This window comes from Falco peregrinus, chromosome 4, assembly GCF_023634155.1.
Source record: "Falco peregrinus isolate bFalPer1 chromosome 4, bFalPer1.pri, whole genome shotgun sequence".
NCBI lineage: Eukaryota > Metazoa > Chordata > Aves > Falconiformes > Falconidae > Falco > Falco peregrinus.
The window spans coordinates 113,333,243-113,357,190 of record NC_073724.1 but is presented as its reverse complement, the minus strand read 5'-3'; the positions used below and the strand labels follow the sequence as shown (position 1 = coordinate 113,357,190).

Below are 23,948 nucleotides of genomic sequence, written 5' to 3'. Positions count from 1 at the left end.
GGGCACCTGCTTGAAAAGCAGGGACTGCAAAAAAGCAGTGCCTGTTCTCAGCTGCCCTCAAAGGTCATGCGAGTCGGGGCACCGGGGGTATGCTCCACAGCTGACCAGGTTCCACGCAAATAAAGGAAGCAAAAGTTTAGGGCACACAGATAAAACCAAAGTTCCTTCAAAGGGGTAGAGCATCAGAACAGTGTTCTCTTAAGTGCTTCTGGGATACTGCTGTTTGTGTCACCTTTCTTATTAGCCAGACAAGCCCCCGACACAAGGCCCAAGCTCCCCACTAGCACAAGCCAACGCCTCCTCAAATCAAAAGAATACGATAACTCAACAGTTGCTGTGAAACAACATTATTCACCAACAAGCTGGATCTCTTCTCTTGGGATCCCTTTAAAAAAATTGGAAAGTGTCTCTTGTCGTTCCTGAGAACTGAATGCCTGCTCACATCCTACATGTGAATATACGTTTAAAAAAACTCCATAGCTGTCAGTGAGCAACTGGAGCATCGTTGTGAGGCAGTCAGCTGTACTGCGATGTCATGGGCTGAGAATGTTCTCTTAATTGTAACTGACACACATAATTATACAACCGATCTGTGTGAACATGAGGTTGCCAAGGAACTTAACATTTCGCTTCTCCCCAGACTGGCGTCTGCAGAGATACCATCGCACTGAATGAAATATATTAAGACTTAATTGCTTCACGCAATGGGTCTCCAGGGAGAGCTAGATAAGTTTACTTAGAGAAAACTGGCATTGTTTGAAGAGACCCTCAACTCATTTTTCTCTTTCCTGGAGGAAGGAACACTAAAATGTAAGACTTTATTTAAAGCTATTAAATGCAGCAGAGTAAAGTAGTCTGCTGGAAATAGTAGGAGCACCTGAAGGGACAGGAATGGAGGCAGACAGACAACGACAATCGATGCAGAAGACCATACACAGTCTCCCAGCTCCCACTGATTCCTCTACTTCCAACAACGGCCTTGGGTAAAGCTTTTAAAAAATCAGAAATACTGACAGAACCACAGAATAATTCAGGTGGGAAGGGACCCAGGCAGGCCCAAATGCCTGCAAGGCAGAGTCAACTCTCAATTCAGACCAGGTTACAGATGGTAAAAAGAATGTTTTGAAATTATTATTAGACCATCAGATGACTTAAAGAATCATCCTTACTAATACCTCACTAAATCCTGTTCATCATGGGTAACTCTCAGTCCACTTGGTATTTGTTGGAGGACCTGATCCTTGGCTGACTTGTGCAGCATGTGGGAGAAACAGAAATCCCCAGGGCATAAAGACACAACCCTCGGCAAGCTCTTCCTTCACGATGCTGAACTCGGAAAGAAGACATCTCACTGACATCCTGGGTGCTTAAGTCAGCCCAGAATTTGGCCCCGGACCACCTTTCCTCCATCAGCTATAAGATGATGAAAAGAAACAACATCCCGCAGCTGTGGGCTACAGTCCCTCAGCTTCTAAAGACCTCAGTATATTGCATCCTGCTTTTAAAAAAACAACAACAACAAAAAAAAGGAAGATAACATGTTTGGATATTTCACAGCTTTTAAAGCCTCCCAGGGCTTTCTTATTTTGGGCAGCACGGTTTATGGCTATTGTATCTGCAGCATGATCTTTTTGCTGTTTATTCTTTAAGGCTTTTTTTTTTCCCCGTCCCCTGGAGACAGGTTGTGTAACCATCTCCCTACTCTACTCCCAACATTTACACGGCAACGCTTACACACGATCAGTCCTTCATGGGACAGCAGTCAGATCATTGGGGTGTCGTCCTTTTCTCATACCACGGTCTCGTTCCCCTTCCCAGGTTTCACCCAACCATCTGCTCTCTTCTCCCGTTTCACTTTCCCTGAGTTCACCAGTCTGTTTGAGCACCTCTGCCACGTGTGCAGAGTTTTGGCTGACCAGATCCACATACCTGATGTAATACCCACTAGGAGGGACATGAAGATTTTAAGCATCTCCACTGCCATATTGGAATCATCTGCCGAATAGCGGAAAACGGCCCAGTTGGAGATTTCGTAGAAATAACAGGCAATGACACACGTTGCTGGGACGGTGTACAGCACTGAAAAGACACCGATTTTGACCATCAGCCTTTCCAGTTTGTCAGTTTTAGTTCCATCTTTCTGGAGATTAGACCTGATTTTAAATAAGGCCACAAGTCCCGCTGCAATGAATAAAGTCCCGATGACCAGGTAGGTAAAAAGCGGAGCGACGACAAAGCCCGTCAGCGCATCTAGGTTCTGGTTCCCGACGTAGCACAGACCGGTGAGCTCATCTGCATCTACTAGTCTCATAATCAAAATGACGATGGTCTTCACCGCGGGGATAGCCCAGGCTGCGATATGGAAATAAGAGCTGTGCATCTCTATGGCTTCGTGGCCCCACTTGAGTCCTGCGGCCAGAAACCACGTCAGTGTCAGAATAACCCACCAGATGGAGCTAGCCATCCCGAAAAAATACATCAGCAAGAAAATTATAGCACATCCTGTGTTCTTAAGACCTTCTTGGATAAGAACAGGTTCTGCTGCCTCTTCAAAATCACAGGATATCCTTTCCCGGCCCACAGTTAGCCTCACAATATAAGCAATGCTATAAATATTGTAGCACATGCTCAAAAATATGATTGGGCGCTCCGGGTAGGAAAATCTGGATGAATCAATCAGGAAGGTCAGGACTGTGAAGGCAGTCGAGATGAAGCACAGACTGGCCCACACGGCCATCCAGATATCCGTGAATTCCTTAGTTGACCTGCTGTAGAGACCAGCGTCGTAGCCGCATTTCAGGACACAGGTCAAGCTCCTCTTCACCCAGATGTACTGATCCGAGTTAGATCCCATGCTGTGGCACTCTTCTCCCGGCTGCAAGGAGGTCTTGCTATGAAGGGGAACCTCTTCGTCTCCTGGGCCCTCCATGCACATGTGGTTGTGATCATTCTGGGGTGGGAACTTGCTGCAGTTTAGACTGTCTGGCCAGGCAAAGCCGAATTCTTTTAAAACGGGTTCGCATCGTCTTTTGACAGAGAGGCACATGCCACCGCAGGGACCGATGGGGATGTTAATCTTCTCTGTGCACATCGGGACATAGACGGAACAAAGGAAGAACTGGAAGAGAGGAACAGAAATCACAAGTGAGTTAGGGGAAAATTAAACAGGTCGATATACAACAAGTTTTCTTCTTTTGCCTTTTTAGCAGTAATAGTTGGTCTTTTGCCTTAAAAAACAGGAAGCAGCATAAAACAAATAAACCAAGAACAATAAAAACAAAGGGGGGGGGGGGGAATCACTAACAATGTTGTCTTCTTTCAGTTCAAATGTGGTCCGAAGCCAAAGCCTGAACATTTTACTCCCTTGATCAGCTCCATGTAAATTTATCCCATCAGTTTCAATAACGCGAGTGGGATTTAGGCAGCTCTAAACCTCAAGGGTGCAATTTAGGAAAGAAAAAAAAAAAACCAACCAACCAACCAATGAAAGCGGTTTCAACAAATAGATATATTTGTTCTAGGCACTGCCTGGATATTACAGCTCGCAAACACACGGAAGAAAAGGCACGTATCGAATCACTTTGGTGTGCCATCCTCCTAGAGGAATGCCTTTTGCTTTTACCGTAAGGTCACGCACCTAGTTACAACGTTCATAAAACCCTCGTTTTCTGGGGTTCGAATAATCGCAGCTCTGCGAGGCGGTGAGGCAGGAGGGCTGGGGCGCCGGCTCGGGACCTCCACCCCAGGAAAGGAGCTGGGGTTGGTGCCTGACGGAGCCCACGGCTTCGTGGGGAGGCGGTGGGGAGCGCAGGGACCCTGCCGGGGAGAGAAGCCCCCGCGGTGCGACCCGCGGGCGGCCCGGGGCAGGCGGCAGCTGCCGGCAGCGGCCCCGCCGCTCTCTCCCTCCCCAGGGGCGCAGCAGAACCGGCGGGCAGCTCCCGGCCAGGACCGGGCAACCGGAGCGGGCAGCCGGGCCACCGCCTGCCCCGCAGCCCCCCGCACCGCCCCCCGCGGGGAGCCGCGTCGCGGGGCTGAGCCCAGGGGATGGGGACGAGGGGATGGGGATGGGGGATGGCAGCCCCCCGCCCGTCCCCGCACGACGGGGGCCCCGACCCACCTGGAGCTGGCTGGAGCAGCCGTACTGGATGAGGGGGGTGAAGGTGGTGAGCTGCAGCTCCGCGTCCGCCTGCAGCTCGTGTCCCACCAGGTTGGGCATCTTGGTGACATTGTAGCCCAGGTTCTGGCACATGGCGATGCGGATGGCGTCGCAACGCCGCTCCTCCTCGTCGCCGAAGCCCCGCGCCCCGCCGAGCAGCCCCGCCAGCAGCACGGCCAGCAGCCGGGCACGGCCGGCCGCCCCCCCCGCCGCCCCCCGCCATGGCCCGAGCAGCGGCCCACCTGCCCCGGCCCCGGCCCCGGCCCCGGCCTCGGCCCCGGCCCCGGCCCCGGCCGCGCCGTGCCGCACGGGCCGGCTCCAACGGGGAGGGGCCGGGGGCGGCTCCGCTATTAAACAGCTTCGCCGAGAAACTGCCCAGGGGAGGGCCGGCACCTCCCCGCGCCCTCCCCGCCTCGCCGCCCCCGCCCCGGGGAGCCCGCCCCGCCGGGGGTCCCCCCGCTCCCCGGGCAGCCCCGGCCCGCCCCCCCGCCCCGCGACGCGCCTTCCCCCCTGCACCCTCCGGTTCTCCTCCCTGGGGCCGCCCTACCTGCAGCCCCCCGCCGCGTCCCCCAGAGACACGCCGGGGAGCCCAGTCCGTGCCCCCCACGCCACCACCCCCTTCCCTCCATGGTCACTGTCCCCACCATCCCCCCCCCCCCCCCCCCCCCCCCCCAGCTGGCTCCGGGGCTTCCCCCAGTCCAGCTCCCAAGGACAGGCTGGGCTGAGCCCCCCAAGCCCTGCCCTCACTTCTGGCCTGTCTCTGCTCAACTGGGGGTGCCCAGCTCCCCCCTTACTGGGTTAGGGCTGTTTGGGTGCCCCCCCCCCCCCCCTCCCCCCCAGCCCCCTGATGCTACTTCTGGGCTCTAAGCGTTGTTCGAGTTTTCACTGGGGCCAAGAAATCCGGAGGGCACAGCTAGGTACCCCTGGCATTCATATAAATCTCCCTAAAATAAATGTGGACGCAACATTTGTGAATTGGGGGGGGGGCTGGGTGATTAAGCAGATCTTTAACGTGTCAGCGGGAAGGAGGGATTAAGCGTTCAAGTTCTCTTGGTATTATTTACACCTGTAATAAAATCTGGTTGGGCTGGTTGCGCCTTTAGCACAAATATGTCATCTATTAATGAACTGTTTGTAAAGCCCTTCGAAAATGTTTGTCAAGCCCCGGGTTGGTGACCTCTTACTGTGTGTGTGCATGGCTTGTGGCATGTGCGTGTGCCCCCCGAGCATGCCCACCGCCAGCGGCTCCTGCTCCGTCCTGCTCCGCGGCCCTCGCTTCTCCCCGACAGCCCCCGGCGGCATCGGGGCGCTGAGGCGAAGGCGAACAGGCTAAGGCAGCTCTTCCCTACGGCTCTTTGCCAGGCATGGGATCGTAAAGGACAGCGAGACCCCCGCTATGAAGGGCTCTGTGCTCAGTCACTGCAGGTTCCCCCTCCATGGCTCCATCGGGTTTTTGTCACCTCTGCAATGCGGGCAGCGCGTGTGTGAGCTGTCCCCCGATGCTGTAGGGACCGACGGGCTCTACGTCGGCTTTCCCCTAGCGTGATGGCTCATGCTTGAATTGAGGTTTCATGAGCATAGATGTTTACATAGCTCTCATCACCGTAACACTTTACAGCTAGCTCAAATAAATCCTGCCGCTAACCTCACCAAATCCCGGTGAAGCACACAAGTAATATTTTTAAACGCATTTAACTTTTTAAACGCAGAGGCAGACAGTGCTACAGTCCCAAGGTCAGGCAAGGAGTCTCCGATGGAGTCAGCAGCTCAACTGTATCTTGCAAGGCCCGTGTTTACTCACAAGCACTGCCGTCTGTAACCAGTGGCGCTCAGCTGCTAATCTGGGCGGGCGATAACGCTGTGAACGCACACGGTGTGCTGCACACGTCTGCCAGGCTGCTCCCAGACCCCTCGAGTTTCCCACCTACATCCGACAAGCGCGGAGAATGGGTGATGGGTGCTCTCGGTACAGGCAAACACCTGAAAGCAGGAGGCAGAGACTCTCCACGGGAGAAGTTTTCAGGGTTTTTTTTTTTGGTACGAATTAGGTAGGGAAGAAGACCAGAGGGAGGATCATAGCATAACCTTAAAAACAATACATCTTTGTCTTAGTATATAAAAAACCTTTTCCTTTGCAGTCTCCTGCTGCAGTTAGGCACCGAAGCAGAGTTTGCTGCTACCGGCATATGGCCTTTGCCCTATTCCCATGAAAAAATTCACCTCCTGCATGTTCAGAAGTTGTGCAGCAAAACCCTCTGCCCATGGACCTGGTCCCCAGAGTCCGTAAAGGGGCAGGGGGACATTTTGCAGCTACAGCGTAGCATGGATACAAGTACTTTTTCAGAAGAAGAACTTCCCCACCCCTCCAAAAAACCCTCCCACGATTGCCTTTTCTTTGAGAACACAAAATAAATATTAGAAAGTGCTACACTGCTGTGTTTGCTTTGGAAAGTCTTTTAGATAACGGGAATTAGTTTTCAAAACAGGAACACTGGGAAAGGCGGTGGCAAATCATATGAGAGGTCAGAGTTGAAAAAAATGGTAATTACCCAGCTTTGAACCTTATGCATATATTAACAGTGGTTGAATGTCACCATGATAAGCAAGTACATTATAGTTTCTTTAAACAGATCGAAGTGAGAACCCTCCCAGATAGTGGGTTTATAGTTTCTTAGATGACTGGGCAGTGTGAGATGCACAAGCCGTGTTCCTTCCTAGGTTATTGCCTGACTGACAGCATTTTATTTTTTTGTAATAAATCTGATTTTGAGGTTGCTTTTGTTAAAGGATAAGCAGCCACCCTGATAATAAGTATTTATTGTGGCCGCCAATAATTACATTTGGTTTCTAGTCTGAGTTATCTTCAGCTTCCAGCCACTGACTTTTGTTCTCTCTTTGCTGGCCAGGTTGAGAAGTCATTGCTGAGATTATCCCCGTAGGTAATGTCAGGCTGTGATTAAGTCACCCTTTGACCCTTCTGTAGTAAGCAAAATAGATTGAACTTCCTGAGTTTCTTACTGTAAGGCGTCTTTTCCAATTCTTTAATCATACTTTGGATTTTTAAGGAGAAAGATCTGACCCTGCTCTTTGGAAAGCACTTGCCGCCCAAACCATCCTTTTACTTAATGTATATGTCCATTAAGTCTTAATGGATATGTCTGAATTAGTAGCCTGCGCACCCCAGGACCTGCTAGAGTCGGCTAGGATAGGGAGGCACTTGCAGAAGGCAACTCATGTAGTAGGAATTACATTAATATAAAACGCTACTTTAATTTATTATCATCTTGTTATTACTATTTCCCCTTTAAATTTGTAGGGGGGGATGTTCATAACTATTTAAGTTATGGGCATATTTTTACCCTAAAAAAAAAAAAAAATGCTTACCAGCATCTCTCAGAGTCTTCCATCATCTTGCAGCATATCTGAGAAGGTTCAGAACTCTTCTTTGAACATTTTCAATGCATCAGCGTTTGCCTGAACTGTAGTATTAGAACATGGCTCAGCTTTCCAGTAGGAGTGACACTTGTGTCGAACGTGCAGGTAAAATACCCTCCAGTCCTACACAAGATCACCCTGCTCAGACCTCCAAGAACACGATCTACCTCACAGCATCACACTGAGAGGCAGGACTGATGCCTGGTGGGCAGATCTAAGATGCCTTGGGCGACCTGTTGATTTTTTTTAAAAGCAGACAACGCAGTAGGATGTGATTATTTTAACCAAATGTAGATGTCAGGTTTTGGTCAGATGAATTTCACTCTAAAAATGCCTCTGCCTCTCAAGTGACTGTAGAGGGAACCTAGCCCAGAGGTGAAAGCTCACCAAGAGGTGTCTAACGCTGGAGGAGAGCAGTCCCTGCCTTCCTGCCAGTCTCCTGGGACTCGGTGATGGAGGAGATTGATATCCCAGAGAGCTCTTTTGAAGATCTAGGACACAAGTTATCTAAACATGCAGGGTGTTTAAAACATGTAACTTGTAGAGCTGTTTTGGGACACTGAAATGGTAGAATGTATTAATTACTATTAGTTAGCTCTATCATGCAACTCCTATATATTTTCCAGTGTACCACAAAAATATCTGTTGGACACTTCTGACATCTGTTTTGTTTAGTGAGAATTCCACAACTTCCATCCAGTAACGGACTAGCACCATTAGTGACTTCCTCTTGGTCTCAGTTTACATAAAACACTGTTGTCTTTGACCGTCTGTCCATTTGTTTTTGGGTTTTGCTTATTTTATCACACTTTTGTCGTTCCTTTTGGATTTATATTCCTTCAGATCAATGTCTCCTTTCTACTGTTTGACATTTATGCTTGAACGTAATTAACTTCATAATTTTTAGAATTTTATTAAAGATTTTTTCTTTAATTTTTCCATCTATAAAGTGAACTGATTTTTTTAATCAAGACAGATCACTTTATTTAGTGATGGCTTTTCAAGCATCTAGTAATCTATTTCAAATGGATTCCTAATTGCTACTCACATGCTTGATAGAAATTCTCTCCCCTACTTACTTCTGTAGTTTGTGAGGCTGACACTTTTAAAGCAGGAAATATGTCTGTTCCCAGGTTTGCATTTATCCTGCTTTATTGAACCATTCTAATCAGCATTTCAACTGTGCAGTAAGAAAAGTTCAGAAAAGAAAAAGGCTGTTTTGTCGTGACACTTCAAGTGAACATGGCTCTACCTGACTCAGGGAAAAAAAACCACTAGTGCAGTGAGCTGCACGTGCATTTATGAATATATACACACATATACAAATACATATATATGTGAGTCCTTTATACATAGAAACTTCATATATAATACCAGTGCACAAGGTAGCACACAGAGTGACACTGATGTTGAATCAATCAACATTGATCTCAGTGGGGCAGGATGTGTCCCAGACCTTAGAATAAAGTATATAGTATGTGCAAATGTACCTGCCATGGTGCATTGCAGCATCCATCTGGGCCTGATCCCATGGGATTTGATGCTGATGCTCTCAGGATGCTTTGTTTAGGTTTCTACCTCTGGTTCTCCCTGTGAGCCAGCTTGCTTGGCAAAGGGAGACCCAGGAGGTACCAGCAGTGGTGTCCATGGGGCAAGACCCCTGACATGCTGCCAGTCTCTGCTTCCATCCAGACACGCCGGTAACTTCCTTCAATGTACTTTGGTGCAGCTAAGCTGTGACACATAGATCCCATATCTGGATTCACGTGTGTAATTCCTTGCATGCCAACACAGGTCAATAGTTGCTCCATGACCCCTGAAAGTCAATATTTTGGTCTGCACAGAGACCTCAGAATTTGGTTTTACAGCACTGTAAACAGGAAATTTCAGTGCTACTCAATACATGCACCATTTTGAGAAATCCTTTGCATTTAGATAGCATCAAAATGTTTGACAACACAAGATTTTTCTGATTATGTGTGTGGGTTAGGAATCCGGCATGCACAGATGTATCACGCACAATGTTCCATGGGGCACTGAGGGCTTCATCTACTTGTCAGTATTTTTTTCACAGAGGTGTTTCTCTTTCTAGGCTCCAGAATAACTTTAATTCTTTTTTTTAACAGCTCTCCCAAAGCCCCTTTCCTCAGATAATTCGGAGATTGATATACCTCTCCAGCCAGATGAGCAGAACAGACAAGAAGTTGCAAGGCAAAGTCACTGTCAGGATCCGGTGAGACAAAAACGTGCACAAGGGTTTTTTCAGAGTGTAGCTATATTTATAAACTGTACTAAAACACAAACCCATCCAAAACAACCAGCCCTCTTCCCTTGCCTGATTTTGCCAGACTTTTCGGGAAAGCTCTGCTGCAGAGACCCAGCATGCCCAAGTGCAAGAAAATCTATTCCTTTTGGGAAAACTATTAGACTGTTTTGAAAATCAGACCCACAGCAGAGGCAAAATTCAGCCTGAACTTTGGAGTCAGTGCTTCTGTCTCCCAAAATTACTTTCAGTTTGAACTGCTACTCATAGCTTCTATAAAGCTCAGCGATTCGCATTGTGGCTTGAAATTTCCCACACTTGACCTTAGCCCAAGGGATTTATATTTTTTTTTCTGGAAAATTATGAGCAGTTTTCTCCTCAGAAAATTATTCAAAGGCCCTTTTTTTTTAATGCTCAGATAACTCCAAAACAGCTTGGTTTTATAACTTCAGATTTGGCATATGCAGAGTGCAATCCTGAAGGAGGAATGCACTTTTTGTCTCGTTTGAAGAAATTTCATTTCGCAATAGTGAATTAGCCTGAAAGTTTTGGAAATAATAGACTGATCGTTCACAGGGCGTGATTTAACCGTGGTAGAAAATGACAGGCTGAGCTCTTTTTCTCTGAGAGGTCACGAGTCTTGCTTTATAAATACGGCTTAGTTTCCTTTTTGCAGAGTCATCTTCCCACTAAATCTTTCAGCGTCCTGTTTTGCTTTAACTCTATGGCAGCATCGGAGGTTATTTCCCGTATATTTGCTTTCCATAAGCGACTTTGTTCTTGGCTTTTGGTGGCCTTTTGCTTGTTCTATACAGCAAATTTTGCTGGGCATGATTTAAGAAGGACTCTTTCTGCCTTGCATGGCATGCTGAGTTAAACTACTGCTCCTCACTCTTTCACAGGTTGCACCCAGTCCCGGTCCTCACACCCAGCTGTCGCCCACATCACACAAACCTGCTCATGGACACAGGGGATAGATTTTTTTGAAAGCATCCTACAGTGCTTTCTCCTCAAACGGATTACCCCAGAAGTAAATACGCAGCTTTAAAACATTTTAAATAATTGATTTATTGCCAAAGAAGTACACACCAAGTTTAAAAGCACGGGAATTAATTAATTAATTAAATCGGTTAGGTTTTTTAGCTTCGGAAATTAAGATAAGCTGAGATATAAATCCCTCAAAATAAAGAGCTAAGAAGGTGGAATTGCCGATACGCTTTGCCTGGTTTGCACTTCTCCAGCAGCACCGCGACGGGCTGGTTTAATCAATCAGTTATTGCAGGGCTGAGGTTGATCTGTGTCATTGGAGCAGTGCAGAGCTGTCAAGCGTGCTGATGAATCTGGCCACAAATCTTAAAATGTACTATTGTCCCCCATTAGAAAGCCTGTGTGAGCTGATACGCTGTGTTTAATTACGTATCAGCCAGTATTGACTTGCAGGGCACGGCTGGAAAAGAACCTTCTTTGTATGGTGTTGGGCAGGCGGTGGGTCATTCTCCTGGGAAGGAGAGTCGGCATCTGCCAGGAGGTGAAGTTCGCGGCATTCACACCGCTTTTGTGGCGCCTGTGAATGCACAAAGGGGGACTGGGAAACCTGTCCCCTTGCTGATAGGGGCTGTTGGCACGAGTCGCATGAGGAGCCGCCTCACGTGCCGGTCAAGTGGCTTTAAGTTATACGCACAACAGCCTTCAGGTTGTTACAGGATCTCAGAGGAGTTTAAATAGGCAGCAATACTTGACTCTCCCAGTTCCAGCTGGCCTGCCCAGTTTGCAGTGGCACTATTCTTCGCTTTATGGGCCATTTAAAATAGTCCCTGAGTGCTAATTATTTCCAAATTCCAGTCTCCTCTGCAATTTTTCTGATTTTTTTTTTTTTTTTGACTTATTAACTGTTATTTTCTCTTTACATGATCACAAGACACACTCCATTTGGGAGCTGGTATAATTATTTCATCGAAGGAGATGAGTTTTTGCTAATAGATTTACACATATAGCATGGATGTAATTGCAAATGATATCTGTTTTACTCTACTCCCTCTTCCAGTATAGTTTGTTCCCTTTTCTCACACAAAGCCACTCTTCCCTAGACCAGCTATACATGACATTCGTAGTTTTGCTTTTTCTTTACCACTTCCTATACAGTTAAAACAACGCTACACTCATATGAAGATAAACACATAGACTTCATACCAGACCGTGAGAAGGACTGGTTTGGCAAGTCTTTGGCAAACAGGTTTCTTAATTTCTATCCAAGTTGGCAAATTAATCATATGGATTACTGTTCCACAGACTAAAGGACTTACAAAATTAGTCTGAGCATAGATAATGTCATTCACTCTTGTCCAGAAGGCTTTGCTGCCATTTCACCTTTACATTTTGTTCCTTACATGCGTACAGGTGACGATGTGGACTGCAACCCACCTTACCCTATGTGGACATATGCTCTTCCTCTAACTCCCTGGCAGGGTAGGTCCAGGTACTAATTGTTAGAAAGCTGACAAAATAAAACAAATAGCCATGTGATGACAAGGAGGGGTGGTGTGGCCACGAAAGAAAACAGATCAGCTTAGATTGGCTTCAACTGTCAAGGAACCGCACCCTTATTCTTTCCTACCAAGCTGATCCTCACAGTATTTTAGCACTGTACTGAGGTTTTGTTATCAATGGAACAAATGCAGAATTTTATTTTTATTATTGCTGGATCAAGCATTTGAGTATGTACTGATCTTTCATTCTTGAGCAGTATAATTTATATTTGGAGACTGACAATTTCTCTAGTTCCCCATAGACATATAGATGAACATAGAAAATTGCGAGAGCTTATGTGAATTCTGTTTTTCTCAGGCATTTTTATTCCTCAGAGAGACTTCCATGGGGCCAAATTACCATGAAAACTAGATTACCATGATATTTCAGTTCCTTACGGTAAAAGTTCATGTCATTCATTACTGTTGACAGTATACACGCATCCTTGGGGAACTATGAAAAATATAAAAAGAAAACTTCTAAAAATGTGCATAAAAAACATATGAAAAACACCATTTAACTTGAATATTCCCCGGGCAAAACTAAAGCCAATTCTTTTCCGAATACAAAAATTTCAGGCCACAGCTGGGCATAGCGCTGCATTGAAACGTAAGACTATTACTCAGTATATGACATAAGATCACTCCAGATAGAAGAAGAAAACAATTGGAAAGAAGATCAGCACACAAGCCCCTTTGCTCTGCCCACAAGGTGCAAAGCAGTGGGGAGTCAGGCTCCTGACGCAGACAAAGGGCACTGTGTCTTCTCTTCCAGTGCAGCCCGTGCCTGAGGCTGAGACCTAGACTGACCCCTCCTCATTTTAAGCTTGCAGGAAAAGCTCTCAAGAGTGCACTTCACCACCAGATCAAGACCACTGCAATGGAGGACAACCAATGAAAAGGCCATTGATGCTCTCCATGCTGTCCCAAACCCTGCCTCTCCTTTCTATGCATTCTTATCAATGTCTACAAATACCTTAAGGGCGAGTGGCAGGAGGAGGGGGCCAGGCTCTTTTCAGCGGTGCTCAGCGACAACAGGCACACTCTGAAACACAACAAGTTCCATCTGAATATGAGGAAAAGCTTCTTTACCCTGAGGGTGGCGGAGCCCTGGCACAGGCTGCCCAGAGAGCCTGGGGAGTCTCCTGCTCCGGAGACATTCAGAACCCACCTGATGTGACTCTGCGCACCCTGCCCCAGGAGAACCTGCTTGAGCAGGGGGTGGGGCTAGGTGACCTCCAGACGTCCCTTCCAGCCCTGACCATCCTGTGATGTAGGAGTTGTGCAGCCAAGGGTGAGGTTTTTGGTAGGTTTTGCCATTGCTACGTGAGTCTGCCATTGAACACCACATAGTCAAGGCAGACAGAGAAGCTACTCAAGAGTCCAGATCAGACCTAATGTGGCTGCACTGGAGATGCTCCACTCTCCCTCAACTGTCAAAAGAGCTTAGGATGTCTATCTCATTCTTTAGCTGCTCCAAGCAGTTGGGTAAAGTTAAGAGGAACTAACATAAGAGGGTGGAAGTTAAGGACGAATTTATGCAGGAACCCTTGGGCAAAGTGTATGACTGTGGAATAAATATTCTTGATTTCAGCCTGACTAGAGGATCATTTTAACACCTTTATTGTAAGACTGGCATATGAAACTGTAACACCATGCCACGCCAGCATCTGAATTATGAAAGGATGAACTGGGTCAGAAGTTCATCTTACCAATTTCAGTAAGAAAAAAGCCAGCATTTCCAGAGATCATTTGTTACGTAGACACATAGGAAAAGAGGATTTTAAATAGCCCTTCTAGAAAGTGGTACTGGTAAAAGATGACTCTGGGGTTTATTTTCTTCAGCTAAAACAAACTGAGATGCTGGATGTTAAATGACATTTATTTTAAGATAACGAGCTGCTGCTAAGCCGTACTGCAAACTTGTACATCTCTTTTTTGGTGTCCTCAATAATTATAGCTCCTCCACACAGTGGTAAAAGCTGTATAGTCTTTCAACCTGGGCTATTCAGTTAACTTAAAATGTTGCTTCGTCACCTGAAAATATGCTTTGCTGCACTGCTTTTACATAAAATCTCCTTAAACAAATGGATGCAGTTCAGTGGGGGTGGGAGTGCTGGGAAGAGATATAACTTCTTGCGCACATTGTGATTTCCCATGTCAAGTTTACTAAAGTTTCGGTATGAGGGAACTTATTTGAAATACGTCATTTGGGTTAATGCTGCTTCGTGGCATTGAGACATAAATTGCACATCCATGGACATCAGGTCATTAACCACCCTTAGCGCCTCATTTTTGGGGCACCATACTATCCCCGCCAGGGCTGTGTAAGTTCCCTTCGGGCTTTTGACCAAAGAGATCTGTGTAAAACATTACCTTTACATGTCTTCTCCAAAAGAAAAAAAAAAAAAAAGAAGCAAAATTCTTTTATTTTCTATAAATAGGATGTAAAAGGAAGGTGCTTTCCTGGTGTGGGAGGGGAATGTAAAATGATACCATGTCTGAGCAGTTACCTCATCTCCATGCACAGGCATACGCACATGCATACCGAGCTCCAGCCAATGCAGTAAGTTTTCCGCTCTCCGTCTTCAAAATCTTCCAATGTTAAAAACCACCACCAAAACATCAGGAGAAACCTTCTGAGAGTGACATATATCAGCCTGCAAAATGACCCCTCCCAGGGAGCGCTGAAAGCCCTGTCATGTTATAAACAACAGTAATTCTTCATGCATGAGGTGCACAAAGCTGGACAAACATTAAATGGTCTGTGACACATGCTGCTGAGATGTTGCTGCTACGCAGAGGCATGGATGGGGATTTGGGCTTAGGGCCCAAAGATCACGCCTATTCCTAATAAAGAATTTACACTCAAGTTCATCTCTTCTAGCTGGGCACTCAGACACCAAGATAACTCCACAACATCTGCTTACAACTAGACAAAACACTGGAAGCTATTCTCTGGAAGATAATATCGCCGAGGCTAAAGAAATAAGCTATTACTTTAAGGCGGGGATTTTTTGGGGAGCTGCAAAGTTAGGTGTCCAACCTATACTGAAATCCAATGGGATCTGAACGTCTAACTCCCACAGGGTTCTCTGAAAATACTGACCTTGAGATGCTACATTTTTCTCTCAGCTGTGCCAGAGGTAGCATGAGGGAAATCTCTGCAGGAGATGTCTGTAAATGAGTTCAGAACTCACCCATAAAATGCTGACAAAGTAATCTGGAGCACACAGAGCCCTGCCTAGTGATGAGTATACCATTTCATTATTTCTGTGTTTATTAAATTTTTTTTCCCATGTGTTGTTTTTGGTTTATCGGCAGTTTTTATTTTGATTTGTGTTTTATTACAATTTACTTTCATTTGCTAGTTCTCAGTCGATTGACGGAGAACAAAAGAATGCACAGTGTAGAACAGTGAAATAATAGTGTTTATTTTCACAAGTTTGGACTGATCAAATAACTCACAAGTCCCAAAGTGGAACCATGCCTGAGGTAGGTTAGGTCATCTCGAGTGTGGGGAAACAAACAGAAATATCCCATTCTTCACTATTGTTTATTATATTTATGCCGCTTGGGAGTTTTAACAATACCACATATATAAAACATTTGTTCTTGCTTTCTGTGCTATTCAGAGTTTTCTCAAGCTTCTTTTTTTTTTTTTTTTTTTTTTTTTTTTTGCTAGGGACACTGCAATGTTGTTACGCCTTAGTGACTTTCTCAACTGATGTAGCAGAAAAGAAACAGCCCCTAGGAATGAGCCAGAGGTACTGAAAAGGAGGTTTTGTTCTCTGAATGCTTCTGTGTTTAAAAATGGTTCTTTTGAGAGTTTTAACTAGCTCGCTTCAACTTCTTCCCTTGATTCTTTTCCACGTGCATTCAAAGCTCCATCCAGCAGAGAGAAACCAAAAGCAGTCTGCTCCGTTACTGTCTGTATCTTCGCAGTCCCGTCAAGTCCACCACTGATTTTGATACTGCCTTCATCTTTGACAGGTGGTCCAAACGTGGATGCCTAAAGCTACATCTGCCTGCCTAAACCCAGCATTTCAAAAGCTAAGGAATCATGGGTGCCTTGTTTCTTTCATTTGCAATTTGAAGCACTTTCAAGACACCTTGCAGCTGAAAATAAAGGCAAAGGGAGCAACTTGCCTCAAAGAGCATCCTCCAAGCCATTCACCTTCCTCACAGCTTTGGCTATCCATAGCCCTGCTGAGGACAATGTAGTTTATCAATGCAGCACTGCAGGATAACCTCAAACCACTGCCAGCCTGCTTGAAAAAACCTGCAAAACACAGCGATCCAGCAGCTGCTACTTAGCCTGCTGAATTCTACTGCTGCGACATCCAAGTGCTGGCAGCAGGAGTGATCAGCATCCTGAGGCTATTTCAGCATGAGCGTTTGAAAACTAAGTCGCTGAAATTTACTGTTCATTATTCCTCTGGAAAAATTCAGGCTGACATTGAAAGCCTTTTCAAAAGTCCTGAGGTCCTAGAAACTACCGTTACTTTTCAAAGTAGCTGCTGAGTGCTTGGTTGTTTTAGAACAACTGCATTTCGATCTGTGGCCTTAGCAGCCCGACTTGATGGACTGACAGTTTTATTACAGAAACTTTAAATATGGTAGGAACTTCAAACCGAGAAAAATGGCTCCTTCTAAGTCTTAAGTTCATGAAACTATTCATGACTTCGAAAGAATGTTTGTGTTTGAAGCATAAATAATGCGGTAGTAATGACTTCAAATAACATGGAAATGGGTGAAGAGGAGGGGCAAACAAAATTTTTTTATTTGAGGATCTCATCATTCATTCCTGCCTCCTTTTTCTTTCCTATTTTCTGAAAGATTCTTTGCATCGATGCTGAAGAGCAGCCAACCACCGACTGCTGCTCCTGTGGGTAACGGCTGCCTGGTGGCAACCCCACTTACGGCCAGATCCTTCTATCGCATATTCATCTCAGATCTCATTCAAAATGCCCCCAAAAGAGCCAGAGGGTGAATTAGCAAACAGGTGGCATAGACAATAGCGGTCCAGAGCTCTACTGCACTTCTTGGACCTCTTGAGGAGTGGAGGCACCTCTAACTGCCGCAGAGCCCAGCCAGCCCCCGTCCTTCCCATACCTAGGCAAGGGAACCCATGGTGGCCATCACCTCCACGTTTGAAGGCTGCTGCCCTCACCTGGTAGGCAGAAATGAAGGACACGGGAGCTCTATGGGACAGGTCTTTCCTGACCGCTGCATTTGATATACCTCGAGACAGGAGTATGGCAGAGGAAGGACGCTGTGACTGTAGAGCATGGGCAGACCCACCTTTTGGTAGCACACAGCTTTTCCACCAGAAAAGATTTTATTCCTCCTGGGTGGTGTAAAGGTGGGGCTGTAGCAGCTCCAGTCTAATGAAGGTAGGGAAGTAGCCTTTATTATCTGGGTGAGGGAGTTTTAAGCCCAGGAGTACACTGGGGTCCCCAGATGATGCAAAATGTGATTTTGCATTCTTCCCAGAACTACAGAAAGCGCTTTCCTGGAAAGCAAGAAAGAAGCAGAGAAGCAGCAGGGTCACAGTTACTGTTCTGGCTGCTCTTGTAGCGTCCGCGTGCACTGCCTCTCACTGCTTTTCTAGCAAACCCAGTGGCTTAATTTAGCCTTTAAAGACCAATTCCTTCACCTGATTTAGAAAGAAGAAATCACTGTCTCCAGGAACAGCAGCACCATGGGCTAAATACAGCTCAAGTACAATTCTACTGACGCCAGTGGCAGGAATATGGCTCAGCATGTCATCTCTTGGCTTGGCCTGCAGAATCAGCGTGGTGACCATTACGAATTTGCTATCTTGATGTAATCCTTGGTACCTCTGTAAGAAAGACTGCAACATCTTTCCCTGGAGAAAAATATACAGATTTGTATAAACTGGAGGATATTATTGTGCGTATTAAAATGTTCGCAGGGTATTATCCCACAGCCCATCCCATATTTATTTTGGAAACAATTACATCTGGAAAATGGGAAAACTTCCAGACAAGTCCTTTACCTTGAAATATCAGCAAACACAAGGGTATTTTGAGATTATTCCCTGCTAAGAAATGGAAAAGTAACATTCATGAATGTAAGCCAGAAGAGAATCCCTCTACAAATAATGCAAAATGGGTTATGTTTCGAAGTGTAAGTAGTTTGGGAGACAAGGGTAAAAAGTAGTTCTTAAAGGGTCCTTCTCTCCTTGGAGGAAAGTCAACGCAGCTCAGTTAATGGTCATTTGTTCCCATTCAATACAGCCATTTCATGCATTAGTGATATACAAGATTATGTACTGTACCTACCATTTGTCCCAGATTTTGAGAAGAAATGGAGACTGGAGCAACATCTCCAAGTTCCTATGCGGTTTACCGAAGGAAGCAGATGTCTGCGTGTACGCATTGCCTCCACTGACCTGAGCAGAAGGATGAATCTAATCCCTAGCTTTTTTAGCAGCAGAATATTTTTCAGTCTGGATTTCATAAACTTTATGATTGAGGCATAAGACAATTGCGCAGATGGCAGGAGAACAAACTGAAGGACAAAAACAATGAGAGTGGAAGAATGGAGAAAGAAGGAAATATAAGTGAATGCAAAAAAATCCTTCTGCTGGAATGAGCAGTTCTTATCGGATAGCAGAAGCTACTTCCAGACGTGAAGTTCAGGCACCAAAAACTGCATGAGTAGAAGGGGAAGGCTGGATCACCTGTCCCAAGGGAGAAAACAACTACATGGCAAAAACCAGCACACAAATTGGAAAGCAGCATGAGGGAATCGAGAGGGCAAAGCATGATGTTTCTTCCAAGTTAAAATGTTTCCAGATTGTTCTGATACTTAAAAATGTTTAGAAGGAAGATCTTCCGATCCCAATGCAATTGAAAGGCAAAGCCTCCTGCAATGTGAAGTTGCCCATTTGGCTTTTTTCCTCAGTTTCTTTTTGTCTGCCTGGTTTTGTTCTAATACGTGAAACGCTCTGCCTTGGATTCTTCCCAGCTAGATCACCTCCTAACACCGATACCTGCCACTGCAAAGGCGAGAGAAAATCTTCATACCTCCCACTACTCTCATGGGCTGAGATGAGACACGTGACCTACTTGCAGATCCTAGATTTAGCAGATGCTGAAGATCTCAGTGGAAAATGTTCTCAGACTGAGGCCCACCAGAACCTGGAAAGACAGGCACTACTTCATTCAGCAATTGCTACCCAAGCCCTCTGGTTCCCTAATGTAACCAGTTATCATAGGTATAGGTGAACTGGAGGATTGCAGTGCTGTCCATCAGTTCAGGTCCCTTGTAAAGACTCAGTCTGGCCCTGGACATGTGCTGAAAGCTGCATTTTGTTAACCCACCTGCAAACGGGTACGTGAGCAACTGGAGCAGAGTCTAAATACAGTGAGACGCTGCCACATTGCTCCCTTCTGTGGCACAAGGCATGGAGGCTGGGATATCGTAGCTGTCTTAGTCTAACGAGGCTCATGTCTATCCGACATTTTCAGCAGCCTAAATTTTTATGCAGACACACTGATACTGCTACATCCATAAGGACCACGGAGTAAGCTGAGCACTCTCAGCTTCCCCACCATTTGTGCTGCTTAGCAATTAGCTCACTCCCCGGCTTTGTTTTTGGGACTACTCTGAGTAACTGCCTCCGAGGCACCTAAATATTGAAAGGCAAGTCCTGAACAGCGTGTGCCACGTTACCTGGCTTTATACCACAGGATTCATCACTGCTGTTTAAGTAATGTTATAGACACAGCCTGCTACTCCTAGTACGCAGCCTTGCTCACGTGGCAAGGAGTGCTCCCAAAACCCCCAGGTACTTACAGGGGGCAAAAATAAAGGTCCTCGATGCTTTTTTAATTCATGTGAGTCCATCCTTTTGCAAGATTATTTTGTCCCAGTTCCAATCAAGGGTAAGTTTCTCCCAGGACAGAGTAGCCTGTGCTGACCACCAATGCCACTTGGGCTGTCAGCAGTACTCCCAGGCTGCTTTACCCCTACTTCTTCCCAGAATACGGTACTGCAACCCCATGGAAAAGGGCCCTGAGCAAGGTCAGGGCTGTGCTGCCTTCTTTATTAGTGCATCATCAGAGTCTTCCTCAGCTGACCCGACAGGAGAGGTGCCAAAGCCTCCAGTTCCGAGCGGGCAGCTATTCAGCCAGATCAGGGCTACAGCACAAATGAGGGAGGGATCCCGCTGGGTCCTTCTTTACCCATTTTCCTTAACTTGAGGAGGGCAGGTCCTCCAAAATTAGGACCGTCTGCAAAACCGTGTATCAGAAGTGAAATTATTAGCTTGTGAAATTATTAGCTTGTGCAATTATTAATCCTGTACATGCTCCCTGCCCACAAATACAAGGCAGCAAGCAAGCCTTAAGCCCAGAGTAGCATCAAAGCCAAAACATGCAAGCGAGAGAGCCAAAATCCGTATCTTAGGCAATAATTGCCTTTTCTACCCACAAGCAGTTCTTTAACAGAGTAATATAAAACCAGCAAGCAAGGCACTGGGTGCAAGCCAAAGTCCAGACAGCGCTGCGGCAGGTTATCCGGCCAGTGCCGCTTCCCGAGGGGGGTCAGCACACGGCAGCACTGCCCCCCCAGCCAGGCACGCAGCCCCAGCGCCCGGGCTGGATTTAAAAGCTCCCTCCAGTGTCTTCCACTAGCTCTGAAACCCAGAGCGTCCTGGACAAGAGTTCTACCTAGCAGAGGGCTGGTCGCTCAAGCACGCTTGACTGAAGGAATATAATTGAACTGTTTGGGCCAAAAAAATTCTCCTCCTGCAGATTTGCCGGGAGCCTGCAAGTAGCGTCTCGGCGGCTTTGCTAAGCGCCCAATTTACCCATCATGGGCTGCTCAATCTGCCACGCAAGCGTGCCCTTCCACCCGCCGCAGGCTCCTCGGGGGACACCCCCCCCCCCTCCCCCCCCCCCATAACGCTGTTTGCAAAATTAATGAGGGATTTGCTCTATCTCGTTGGGAGCAGCAGGGACTGGTCTCGGGTCTGATCCGTGAGGGAAACTGCGGGCTCGGCAGCGGGGGAATTTGGAGGCAGGCTGTAAGGGGAAAGAATTTTCTCGCTGTGGATCTGTTCCAAGTCCGGGTTTGCCTCAGGTTGGCTTGCTGATCCTCCTGTTTGCCTCGGGACGTATGTCCCACCTAGGGCTTGAAATAACCCCTCCGGACCTGACCGCGCACAGCGAGCCCGGGGCGCCCTGGCTCCGCGGGACCGACGTTTGCAGGCCGGCGAGTTACGAAAGGCCGAAGTAAAATCCCCAGGTCCCGACACGCCCGGCCCGTTCAGTCTCAAAATAATCCCAATTTCAAGCTGGAACCAGATGCCAGTTTGGCATCTGCCCCATAACCGTGTCATTGGTCACTGCCATCAGGGTTCTGTAAACCCCCTCCATATCCCCCCCCATCCACTCCCCCTTCCCTCATATCCCACCCCTCTCCTTCTCCCATACGCCCCCCCCCATATCCCACTCCCCTTCTTTCCAAAACAGAATCGGCCTCTTTCAAGCTTCTCCTCTCCCTGGGCCCGCTCTCGCTATCCCCCCCACCCCCGGCCCTTCCTTGGCTACATCGGTCGCTGCGGAGCCCGCCCGCAGCCCGCGACCGGGCCGGGGGTACCCAGGCTTGAGGCGCCGGCCCCCCCGCCGCTCCCACCCCGGGGTGACGGAGGGCGCTCCGGGCAGCCTCTCCCTACGTGCGCTACCCGCGGCGCCCCGTCGGGCACGGGCACCGGAGCACCGGGCAGCGGCGCACCGGGCAGGGGCACCGGAGCACCAGGCGAGGGCACGCCGGGCAGGGGCACGTCGGGCAGGGGCACCGGAGCACCGGGCAAGGGCACGCCGAGCAGGGACGCACCGGGCAAGGGCGCACCGGGCAGGGGCACCGGAGCACCGGGCAGGGGCGCACCGGGCAGGGGCGCCGGAGCAGCGGGCAGGGGCGCGCCGGGCAAGCCCCGCGGCGGGAGGAGGGCCGCGGCGGGGGGGCGGCGGCAGGAGCGCGGCGCTGCCCGGAGCGGCGGGGCGTGGGGACAGGCCAGGCGGACGGGACACGCGGGACGCGAACGGCACCGCGCGCCGCCCCCAGCCCACGTGCGCCACGCGCCCCGCGCGGAGGCTCGCGCCACCCCGCCCCCGGCCGCTCCCCGCCCCCCGGCGGCCGCGGATTGGCTACGGTCCTCACGCGAGCCGCGAGGCGGGGGGGGGGGAGGCGGGGGGGGAGGGGGAGCGGATGCCCGCGAGTAACCCCGCCGCCGCCGCCAGCGCCCCGCGCGACCTTTCTCCTGCTTCGGCGGTGACGCGGCGGGCGCGCGCGCCCCCTCCCCGCGCGCGGCAAAGATGGCGGCGCTGAGCAAGTCCATCCCCCACAGCTGCTACGAGATCGGGCACACCTGGCACCCGCGCTGCTCCTGGGCCGTCCTGCACGTCACGCAGGGGGCGCTGGCCGAGTCCCTCCGCATCTACGGCACCCTCTACCTGGTGGGTCCGCGGGGCCGGGGGGCGTGAGGGCAGGGGCTGGCCCGCGGGGGCGAGGGCGTGAGGAGCGTGTGGGCACGGCTGGCCTGAGGGAGGGGCACAAGGGGCATCGGAGAAGGGGGAGGCTGGCCTTGTTTTTGAGTGGAAGATCATGAGGGATACCAGGGCGGGGGGGACCTGGGGTGGAAGGGAAGGGTACGAGGGATGGCGGGGAACCAGGCCTGAGGTGAGGGGGAAGGGCATTAGGATGTTTGGGGAGGGCACGTGGGATATCAGAGCCGGGGGAGGGGGAGTGTGGCCTGGAGTGGGGGTGGGGGGTAAGGGTAGAAGGCATATCGAGAGTGGGAGGCTGGTCTGGGTTGAGGGCAGAGGAGGGAGCAGGAGAGATGTGAAGGGGTGGCCTGACCCTGGGGTGAGGGGGGCGGAAGGCAGCCAGGATGTTTTGGGGGGAGTCTGGTGCTGGGGAGGAGAGCTGGTGGTGTGGGCAGCTTGGTTTGGGGGGTGGAGGGTGTAAGGGTTGTGGTCGGGGAGAACCTGGTGCTTTGGGAGGGAGGCACAGGAGAGGGGGAGTGTGTTCAGGCTGGGCCTGGGAGGGGAGATGGAGGGCATGGGGGATGGTGGAGTCTGATGGCATAATAAGCTGTGACAGGGATGAAGCTGGTGGGTAGGAGGGCATGGGCACAACCTGAATGTCCTTTTTTTGCCATTTTCCAGTACCTATGACACCTGAATAAAACCACTTGGTGTTTGCCTGGGAGGCTAGCATAGTGTCTTCGCGATAGCAAGTGTACTGCATGCATGTATTGCTGTTGGAGGCATCCTGGTAATAAGTGCCTTATGTGAAGGAGATTCCATTGTATAATGAAGCAAGGGGAAAAAAATACATTAAAGCTAAATAAATCTTAAGTATTCAGCAAGTATCCTACAGGTGAGGTATCTTTGCTTGAGTGTACAGTTAGACTTGGTTATATCACCTCAGTTGCAGCTGGCTTGCTTCCAGTAAATTAGGGTGTAGGTAGAGGAGTCAGGATCTGTTTGCATCCATCTGTGTAAACATACCCTGCAAGCTGTTCTAGGCTGGA

General features: G+C 48.6%; 2 protein-coding genes and 2 long non-coding RNA genes across 4 annotated transcripts in view; 3 read left to right on the top strand and 1 right to left on the bottom strand.

The window, feature by feature from the left end:
• Positions 1-1,523: 1,523 nt before the first annotated feature.
• FZD4 (frizzled class receptor 4) lies at positions 1,524-4,372 on the bottom strand. The gene is made up of 2 exons (XM_055802583.1): positions 4,118-4,372; positions 1,524-3,118 (listed from the first exon to the last, which is right to left on the bottom strand). The coding sequence occupies exons 1-2, from the start codon at positions 4,247-4,249 to the stop codon at positions 1,790-1,792; spliced, it is 1,461 nt and encodes a 486-aa protein (XP_055658558.1). The 5' UTR covers positions 4,250-4,372; the 3' UTR covers positions 1,524-1,789.
• LOC114010710 (uncharacterized) lies at positions 3,065-15,588 on the top strand. Its single transcript, XR_003552303.2, has 3 exons — positions 3,065-3,144; positions 9,718-9,824; positions 12,252-15,588. It is a non-coding gene; the product is annotated as an uncharacterized LOC114010710 (long non-coding RNA).
• A 476-nt stretch (positions 15,589-16,064) lies between these two features.
• Positions 16,065-20,242, top strand: LOC129784399 (uncharacterized). Its single transcript, XR_008747112.1, has 2 exons — positions 16,065-16,146; positions 16,265-20,242. It is a non-coding gene; the product is annotated as an uncharacterized LOC129784399 (long non-coding RNA).
• A 2,357-nt stretch (positions 20,243-22,599) lies between these two features.
• The window catches only part of TMEM135 (transmembrane protein 135), a 189,443-nt gene continuing 188,094 nt past the window's right edge, over positions 22,600-23,948 (top strand). Inside the window, exon 1 of the mRNA XM_005232203.4 lies at positions 22,600-22,869. Within this exon, the coding sequence (XP_005232260.1) occupies positions 22,729-22,869 (141 nt within the window). The 5' untranslated portion in view covers positions 22,600-22,728. The remainder of the gene's footprint in view (positions 22,870-23,948) is intronic.

Coding starts and splice junctions, on each gene's coding strand:
- FZD4 (XM_055802583.1), bottom strand. CDS start 4,249: ATGTGCCAGAACCTGGGCTACAATGTCACCAAGATGCCCAACCTGGTG. Junction 3,119..4,117: donor GCTGCTCCAGCCAGCTCCAG/GTGGGTCGGGGC, acceptor CCTCTCTTCCAG/TTCTTCCTTTGTTCCGTCTA.